The sequence below is a fragment of the Triticum dicoccoides genome, chromosome 3B (genome assembly GCF_002162155.2).
Source record: "Triticum dicoccoides isolate Atlit2015 ecotype Zavitan chromosome 3B, WEW_v2.0, whole genome shotgun sequence".
NCBI classification, from domain to species: domain Eukaryota; kingdom Viridiplantae; phylum Streptophyta; class Magnoliopsida; order Poales; family Poaceae; genus Triticum; species Triticum dicoccoides.
In genome coordinates, this window is record NC_041385.1 from 858,683,386 (window position 1) to 858,693,749 (window position 10,364).

Consider the following 10,364-nt stretch of genomic DNA (forward strand, 5'->3'; position numbering starts at 1 on the left):
TTTTTCTACTATGTTTTTTTTCGTTCTTTAAAATAATTCATGATTTCAAAACTATGGGAAACAGCTAATTTGCCGTCAGGGGCGTCTTTGCCATCAGCTTTTCGTCGGACAGACGACAAAGAAAGGATTTGCCACCATCAGTAGACGACAAAGAAAAACTGACGGCAAAATAGACTTTGTTGTCTGTCGAAAAAAAAACACAGATGACAAATGGCTCACTTTGCCGTCTGCGAAAACAAACACAGACGGCAACGATCTTTGCCATCTAGGTTTTCTATTACAGACGGCAAAAAGCACAATTTGTCGTCTGTAATAAATGCTGACTGCAAAGGTCTTTGCCGTTCGTGTTCTATATTGCAGATGGCACCGTTTGTAATATAAAACGCAGACGACAAAGAAGAAGCACACCACGCAGATCAATGACGTGACGGCCCCTCCAAACCCACGCAGCCACAACGACCCATCCTTATACATGCATGCAGCCCCACCCACCCACCCACACCGCCATCCCACCCACGCCCGCACACACCACACAAACACACCCACGCATCCACGGCCCCGCTTCTAGTCATCTCCGGCGTGTCCGCCAGACCCGTCGCCCGTCGCCTCCGCTGTACCGGCCCGGTACCCCGTCGCCCAGGCGAGCAGGGAGGCAGCGGCCCTGTCTCTAGTCACTGGGTCGGGCCCTCCCCCATCGCCCCGAGGAGCCGCACGTGGCCGGCCATGGCGCCACCAGCCCCGGCCCTCCCCTGTCTGCTTAAGCAGTGGCCGGCCCTGCTGCCTGGTGCCGCCGGCCCCGGCCCCCTCCCCCTCTTTGCCCCTGGCACCCGTCGCCCTGAGCAGCCATCGGCCTCCTCCGCACGACGCCCGGCTTGGCTCACCGCCCGCCTCCGAGCATCAGCAGATGCCCACCCCCGCCTAAGCCGCCCTCCTCTTCCTCCCTCTCTCCCTTCTCTCAGGTCGCGGGCGTCCAGATCGAACTCCTGTACTCTAACATAATATAATTTGTTCGTGTATAATCGGTTCATCTTGTTAAATAGAGTAGTTTTGTTTTGGACAGCTAGTGATGATGAATATTTTTGTCTTGTGAAGTATGTTCGTTCATCGTTGATTCTTGAGACAGCAGTGTGTATGGATATTGTGGTGTTCTTCGTCAGTTAGTTCTTCGTCGCCTCTGCACTTGTTTGCACGATATTTTTTAAAGTAAAAACAATTATTTGTCCTCTATGATGTTTGACGCTGATGACAAAGATGGATTATGGCTGACGGCAAAGGACTGACACCGTCCGTCAGGGCCTTTGGTCTGTTAGGTCGCTTTTTTTTGCCACCTGGCTAGTCTCACTAACGGCAACCACAATTGCCTAACGGAAAATCTTTGCCGTCACCCCGATGAAAAACTGATGGCAAAGTACCTCTTTGCCGCTTCAGCTTTACCGTCTATCTTTGCCGTCTGTATAACGATCTTTGCCGAATGTACATGCCTGACGGCAAAGTAGCCGATTCTTGGAGTGAAAAGATCCAATTGTTTTGAATTTCCAAAAATGTTCAAAGCTCATGGGTTCAAAAAAATGTTCATAATTTTGAAAAATTTGCACGATTTTGAAAACAATGTACATGATTTTCAAAAATGTTCATGTATTCATTTTTGGTTGTGAACTTTTTACAAATGTTCACAACAATAAATAATGTTCGTGAATTAACAAAAAAAGTTCATCAATTCAAAAAATGTGATGAATTCAAAAAATGATCACCCCTTTTAAAAACATGTTCTTGAAAAAATGAAATTCAAAACTTGTTCTAAAGTTCCAAAAATATAAGTAGATTCAAAAAATGTTCGCCGATTCAAAGAAATGTTCACTAGTTAAAAAAATTCAATAATTGTTCACAATTTGTAAAAACAATCATGGATTCAGAAAATGTTATGAACTAGCAGAGTGGCCCGCCCGATGTGCGGACTAGAATTTTATAATTATTTTCGGAGAACACAATGTGTGAGGGCTCCATCTTCAATTTATTCAAAGTTCAAAGAATTTGGAAAAGAAATTAATGTTTTTTCTATATGTTCACATTGGGTAGGAAATAATACATATGTATAGCCACAACTATTATCATTATGCTACTTTGTTAGAATAATGATGATTAATTGTAGCATTCCTATAAGTACCAAATTATACATAGGTATATCTGCACATCATATTGGATCACCGCATAGAAAGAAACTTTAATCCACAAGCTAGTTGATAGTTTCCATATTGGATCACTGGGACGCTGTCTCGGTGGGACCGATTGCAAAACTCAGTGAGACCGAATTATTTCAACAAGTTACAGAAGGTTTGCCAAGTCGTCTCGGTGGGACCGATTGCAAACTCGGTGAGACCATAATTGCAACTGGTTACAGAAGGTTGGGCAGGCAAAACCGGTGGGACCAAGAACCATATCGATGACTTTGATTTGTTAGGGTTTGGCTGTGGCAGTGTCTAGATGAACTCGGTGGCTCCAGATAGGGAAATTTTGGTGGGACCGAGTTGGAATGTAGGGTTTGGATATATTTAGTTAGAGAAAGTGGTCGAGGGTTTTGGAGGAATATCACTAAGCACTTGAGCAAATATATCATAATCAAAACCTCATCCCCCGTTTAATAGTATTGGCTTTCCTATGGACTCAATATGATCTTGGATCACTTAAAAATGAAGAGTCTTGATATTTTGCCAATCCATGTCCTTAGCATTTTGAGGGGTCCACAATCACTTGTCCTTGCCATGCCAATCATTGAACACCCTGAAAACTTTAATAGTAAAGTGGCCTGCTCGATGCGCGGGCTAAAACTATTTTTTCTTTTAATAATAAGCATGTTATTTTTTTTATCTTGTGTATATGTTGATATGCAATGGGTCAACTTATAGCCGAAGAACTAAATGATGGCAGCAAGTTATGAATGTCAAATACAACTTAAGGTGTAGTTTTAATTTGTTTCTGGCTCCTCGACTTCTTTACAAAGCTTGGGAATAACATTGGCAGTATTAGACCCCCAACCCACATTAATGTGCAACAACCTAAAGAATTGCTACAGGGATCTGTTGCCATGCTTTTTGATGAAATTTAAATAAAAATTAAAATAGATATAATATATTTGATTAAAAAATATATAATATAAGTACAGTTTTTCATGCATGTTGAGCAAATTATATTTTGAATGATTTAAGTTGGGATATGTGCATGTTGGGAGAGAATAATAGCAATTTACATGCATGTCTAGAGAAATAGGTAGTTGGGTGATGAGGTGCATGCTTGGTGGTGGCATGTGTGCATCAGAGAATTGAGATAGTGGGGAACAACTACTTAGGTATATAGGATTAGTGTACTTGTGATTATCTATAGTTTTAATATTCCCCCTATTAAGTTTTAACAATTGACTATGAAATAGCTCTCATTGCATTGTGCTTATAAAATTGAAGCATGTCGGGAGGAATTACCACGGATATGTCGCGGTTCATCTAAGCTAGATTAAGCGGCTAGCGGCGTAAGCTATGCTTCAATCTTGCAACTTGGCAATTTTTGCATGTTGCAGCTTGGTAGGCAATGCTTGCCCTGCTGCAATGTACATGTAGCTTGGCAAGGTTGGCGTTATTGTGGCCTCGTTTGCAGATGACACCCAAGCGATCATGAAGATGCCAGCTTCGCAACGTAGGCGTACCTGAAACACCATCATGCAGCTTATGAGCGTAGATGAATATTGCCTCTTGTTTCCACGCTAGGGCACCCGTGATGGCTGCTCCGCAAGCTGTGCGTCTTGCAGCTTCTAAGTCCCTGACACATCCAATCATCCCAGCGGGAGAGGAGGTCACCACTGCCTTGTTGCAGCTGTCCCCAAAATATTGTATATGTCATTATGCTTGATTTTAGGCTGGGGAGACCCTTCGGAAAGAGTTGATGGACATGTCATGTTTGAGTTTTTTTTGTGAGAGAGCATGGTAGGCACGTTGGGGACTCCCGCTTGGTTCCAAAAATACCATATTTTTTTTTTAACAACACAATCCTATATATGGTATGGACTCTTGGTGCTTTTTTTTTATTATCACGGACTCGTGGTGGGTTGCCACAATGCTATATATATCATGCATTCAAACAATACATGTTATGCATATGAAACGGTTATATAATCATAATTTTAATAGATCCACCAGATCAAGGGCTAGTATTTACTAATTAAAGTGGAATTTTCTAGCCTATTTCTCTGCTTCTTATTAACTCGTCAATTACTTTTTATATATAAATAGATAATAGGGCAGTTACTTTCTTTGAAAAGTCTAGTTTATTTTCTTTCCTAGGATTGTATGTTGAGAGATGTATCTTTTTTTCTTACCCAATTTTTTCCCAGGAAGCACATTTAGTTTTTTTTTCTTTACTAGGAATGTACGTGAGGTGGTGCACATTATTTGAGTACAAATATTATCTTTCCTTGTGCTGTACGTGGGGGCTGTGGCCCACCATGTTTTATATATGTCACATAGTTGAACGGTCACATAATCTTAATTTTAAGAGACCCATCAAATCAAGGGCTAGTATTTTCTAATTAGTGTGAGATTTTCTAGCCTAATTCACATGCTTATGGTTTCACTGTATATTACTTTTAATATATAATAGATGAGATATATGTTGTTATGAATAATCAAAACCATCCGGATTAGTTGCACATTCAACTATGGCTCGAGAGGAGATGACGAACCACTCGAAACCAAATTCAAATGACCACGCACGATGACGTGGTGTTATAATTAAGTGCAATGTTAATGCAATCAAGTTAATTGGAAAATTTAGGATGGGAATACCCCTGGACTTAATTGGGCCAATTAAAGTTAAACATTTTTAGGTAAAAATACCGTTGGGCTTTAAAAAGGCCCAGTTAGTCTCATCCGTTAGATCGGCCATATAATACACGTGCTCTGGTGTATTATAATGCACCGTAAAATTTCCCTTATAAATACATAATATCAATTACATTTATTCCAATTTTTGATTTTTTGTAAAACGCCAGCTAACATTTTTCTAGAATGCTATCAACATTTTTAGTACTATATGTGGAATTTTTCAGAAAAATCATAAATATTTTTTAAAAATGCCATGAACTTATTTTCGAAACACGTGAACATTTTTCCTGGCTCTCTATGTATATGTATGTGGCTGGAAAAAGATAGTTGGTTGAGGTGGTATAGCATCCATGGTATGCAGAACATGGTTTTGCCACCGCTGATATACATCCTGACGAACTCATATATATCTTCAACACCTACACTATCCGTCCTATTCCCAGACGACAAAAATTACACATAATCATTTTTGTTTTGTTTTTTCTCTCTAGATGCAACTAACTAACAGCGCCAAACCAATTCCAACCAAGCACCAACTAAACCTCCATTTCTTCGGCGTGCTGGATCACAAGGACAATGTGGTACGCGGACACGAGGAAAAAGTGCATCGTCCTCTCAAATTCTCAATGTAGGAGAGATCAAGACTCAATGTAGGAGTTCTATATTTTGGTCTAGTTTGGCGTAAATACGGCATGGGGCCTCTTCAAGGTCTCTGGGCATGGCGAACTGGAGAGCAGTGCATGCCCAACATATGGCGCTCGCTTGACGCCATGGACGACCAGGAGGGAGGCCTCATATTCTCCGCCCAACTTGATCCGATGAGGGCGGGCTTCGATCCTACTCTGATCAGCTTCCCTGTTCCAGCGCTAATTAGTCGCCTTCTCGGATGGAGTAACAACAGTGGCCAAGGAAGGCCGCAGGGATTCGTGATGGTCGCCGCCGCCGCTGTTGCTCTTTACGTGGCTGCACTCTTTGTTTCTGGTCAGCAGCCTCGCCGGCGACGTCTGGCTGCTTCTGCTGCAGCTAGGCCAACTTCTGGTATGCAGCTTGTTTCATTACTTCATGGCTCAAGTTCTTTTCATGTGCGATTTGATTTGCATCCATGGATTTGTCTGCAGCAGCCAGACCTCGTGCTCTCCCTCTGCCTGCGCCGGACGGCGGGCTCCTCAGAATACTGTCAGGGAATAATGTAAGTCGTGATCCTAAGCTAGAGCTCCTGTTTCATTTCTTGATCGTGGCAATCCAACCACCTCTAATTTCTTGTCCATGGGTTCGAAGCACGAATATCTGGAGAAGGTGGTCCACAGCGCGTCCATCGGTGCCCGGGACGACGACGAGCCGGTTCCGGTCGCAAGAGTTCAGAGCATGCTGGACAAGGAGCAGGAGGACGATGTCGAGCGGTTCAAGGAGTTGTGGCTGTCGCTCGTGGAGCGGGAGCAGAGGCTAGAGCTCCAGCTGATGCACCTCGACGGCCTTAGAGAGCAGCTCGAGCACCGCCTCAGCGTCGCCGCCCTGGAGACGTGGATCCTGAAGCTCGATGCCTTGCTACTCCATGAGGAGAACGAGAGGCTCAAGGCCCAGGCGGCGGAGCTGGAGGCCGTCCGGGCCCAGCTGGGTCGCGCCAAGGAGAAGCTTCGTGCACTCAAGGAGCGGGTGCAGATCGAGCGGGAGGAGTCTCAGAGGGAGGCGGCCACGCCCCGGGACAAGGTAATGCAGCTGGAAAAGTCCGGCGAGAACAGGGAAAGGGTGTTGGCTGCGGAGGCGGCGACGCTACGGAAGGCCAAGGCTGGGCTGGAGGAGGAGAACATGGAGCTTGCTCGGAGGCTGCAGCATGTGGAGCAGGTCTCCTCCTCTGTTACTATTAGTCTGGTTGATGGGGTAACTGCATTCCTAATTCTCGATTTCAATTCAACATTTTCTGCCATTTCGTCTAAATTTGTGAAAATTACTACTCCCCCGACCCGTTCCATAATATGTATACTTGATACTTGTCGCGAACGACAAGTATTATGGAACAGAGGGACTGCATATCAATTTCTCCAGATTTATGTGTCGATTGTTGACTGGTTTCCAGCTTTGGTCAAGTGAACAAAGTTATCTTCTGGGAGAGAGAAACTAAAAAAAAAGATTTTTTATGTATTTCCTTGTAACCAAAAAGTCCTTATTTCTGAGCCGATGATGCTTTGAAATAGAAAATCCAACAAAATTGTTCACATTTCAAACTAATTTTTTTTCTTTGGATGTCTGGATTATCTAACCATATATAGGAATGCTGGTAAGATAGCTTACTTTTATGTGCTGGGTTGCTGACCTTTTTTGGGGCGAAACACAATATGACCATTGAACATAACATGGTCATTTAATTAGCTTATGTTATGGTCACATGTTGGCCATTGATGACCTAAGTGAACTTAGTTTCTTGGTCTTTGTTTGATACATTTCTAAACTACGTTAACTCCAAACGAGTCCCTGTCCCACTGAGAAAGCACACCCATATATATGCTTTGTACTAAATCATCAACAACTAACATGGATCGTTGGGAGTAGTACATTTTCTAGAAGACATTTGACATTTTGTTTGGGAGAACATTCCCTCCCCACAAGTGCAAAGTCTGAATTTCCAATTTCCCATTTTGCCTAGAAGATACTTTACCACTGGCTCTTCTCCGCAAGGATTTTAATATGGCCAATCTTCGTCCATAATATGTGGCTAAACAAGCTAATTAACCGTCCTTCTTTCTTCTGGATTTATAAGGACGACATGGTGGATGAAGCAAACTACCTTAGGGAGGCTAACGAGAGGCTGACCAGGCAGATCGAGCAGCTACGCAGGGACCACTGCGCGCACGTCGAGGAGCTCGTCTACCTCAAGTGGGTCAACGCCTGCCTCCGCCACGACGTTCGTGGCAGAGATCACCACCCCTCGTCCGCCGAACAAGATGAGGACGGTGATGGCAGAGCCATGACGTCGTCGGCCATGGATCTGAGCAAGAGCATGAGCTACCGCTCCAGCGAGAAGGCCAAAGAGCTCATGCTGCGGTATGGGAGCCTCGGCCTGGACGGCCACGACCCCGCGCTCTTCTCGCCTCTCAGCGAGTCGATAGACCGCGACGGCGAAAATCACCAGCTGCGTGTTGGAGATCACGACGAGCCATGGCGGAGCCCGGTCACTCCGTCAGCAGTCGTGGCCATACCCCAGAATCGGGTCGGGAATGCGAAGCTCAAATTTGTGAGAAATATCAAGAAGCTGCTAGCTAGCACAAGAAGAAGCCACGGCCACAACCGCAGGAGCGAGAAGAAGGCGATGCGGTGCCTGGCCTCCAGCAGCCACGACGCGCTCTCTGGAGACAGCTCGTACGAATCGTCGTGCCAGAGCAGCATGACGACCGTGGACTTGGACGCCCGTGCGCGCTGCGGGAAGGCGGCCGCAGAGGTGCCCGTCGCGTCGAGGCTGGAGGCGGATACTCAGCTGGCTAGGTCGAAGGGCTACATGGGTGCGTCGCTCGGGCCGGAGGCGAGAAGCTATCACGCTCTCCGGCCGGACGGCCCAGCTGGTGTTGGGTCAGACCAGTTTAATTAGAAGATGAGAAGATACTCGGACCAGTTGAGAAGCTCTTGTCCTGATCATTTTATAGCTAGGTGCATGGAACGTGATGCTAGACGCAGAGTCTAGAGTGACTTTCGCACCATACGAACTCATTAACGACAAACCGGTCGCCAGCCGATCATTCATACATAGCTCACTCGTAGATAAAAATGTGTTAGGTTCCCCGCATGAGTACAAAGAAAGCATACGCATAACCACATTAAAAAACATAGGCATAAGACTACCCACCCTGGGAGTACATAAATGATAACATCACACATATATAGGCAAAATAGATGATGTGGCATATAAATAATGAGGAAAGAGAGGCATGTGGCAACATAACTAGTTACTCACATATACCAATACAAGATGAGCCTACAACATAATAAATGAAGTGTACATATATTACTTTCCACTGTATAGGTAGTAACATAGATTAGTAACATATGCATGTTTCCTACTGTGGCTAGTCAAGCACATTAACAAGCACATACCCATTTCCCCCTGCTTTAATGATAGTTGGCAGAGCTCCTGCCATTCCAGTTAAAATATAAATAAATAAATAAGCGTGCATGCCGATATAGACATAGTCATAGGCACAACACCAGCACACAAGAGATACGCACAACCAAAGAGTCATAGGCACAGTAGTAGAGGACGACAGACATGTTACAACTCTTGGACCACTGTGTTTAACAAATAAGCTCCTTATTTCTAATGTCTTGATTCATACAAATATATTCATAAAACATCAGATGTACATGTTTATAACCTGTAATCCACCTTTTCAGATTTGCTGATATATTACATCTTGTATATGTTCTCAGGTGACACGCAACAATGAAGCAAGACAAACCAGAGTGCTCAAAAGTCGATATGCAGCTGGTCGGTTAAAGACTTGGGTCTTCTTGACAAGCGGGATAAGCTCATTCAGGTAAAATCCGTAGCAAGATGTGTGTCGACACCGTTGCTATGCCGCCGGTTGGCTGACTCAGCACGTTGGAAACTTTACCATATCTCATCTCCACGAGCTGTAGGTTAGCTAGTCTCTCGAAGCATCCGGCAGTGAGTTTTGAAGCAATGCTTATACAATTAGAAGCTTCTAATTTATTTTCTACATATGTGTTGGCCTGCCAGTGCAGAAAATATTGACATAAATGAGCCATTTGTAAGTTATATTTTTTGCACCGAAGCATCACATGATAAGCTATGATGCTTTACTAATGTGTGTATGAAGCCGTTAAATGGCACATCCATACCACGACATCAGACGGTAACCTATGAAGCTTTATTAAGTTCTGTATGAAGCAACTCACATGGAATGTGTTTCCAGCAACGAGAAGAAGTGTTCTATTTACGCCGAAAAATGTTACCATTACAATACATAACTATGTGTCCTTTCGTTTGGAAAATGTATGCATTAATTAGTTCCATGGCATGTGAGAAATCTTGCGCAAGTCTGCATAGATTGTTTTCATCTCATGAAAAAATGCTTCCGTTGCCTTATGGAATAGAAACAGTCAGGGTCTATTTTGGAGATTTATCTCCTAGAATCGAATCATCATTTACGGGATTTTATACCAAGAATTTAGGTGATCTCTTTCCTAAAAGACCAGATGTATTCTGTTCTCACAAGTCATGCTTCCATCACATGGGTGCATGTAGCGTGATTTAAGGAAGCATACAACAAGGAAGCAACGTCCTAGGGATGAAGAAGGGAATACAGGTGGAGCCAAACATGGAAGGCGTGGGTTGCGGGAGCGGTTAAGAAGCACTAAATTAGCGGCTACAACTAATCTCGTGTAGGCTTAAATTTGTACTCCCCATTCGGAAATACTAGTCATCAAAATGGATAAAAGGGGATGTATCTAGATGTATTTTAGTCTAGATACATCTTTTTTTATCCA

The 10,364-nt window shown here is 43.9% G+C and overlaps 1 protein-coding gene across 1 annotated transcript; it reads left to right on the forward strand.

Moving 5' to 3' along the window:
* Window positions 1-5,420: 5,420 nt before the first annotated feature.
* On the forward strand, window positions 5,421-8,522 carry LOC119282732. Its single transcript, XM_037562856.1, has 4 exons — window positions 5,421-5,906; window positions 5,987-6,057; window positions 6,147-6,746; window positions 7,624-8,522. The coding sequence occupies exons 1-4, from the start codon at window positions 5,561-5,563 to the stop codon at window positions 8,446-8,448; spliced, it is 1,842 nt and encodes a 613-aa protein (XP_037418753.1). The 5' UTR covers window positions 5,421-5,560; the 3' UTR covers window positions 8,449-8,522.
* Window positions 8,523-10,364: the final 1,842 nt, after the last annotated feature.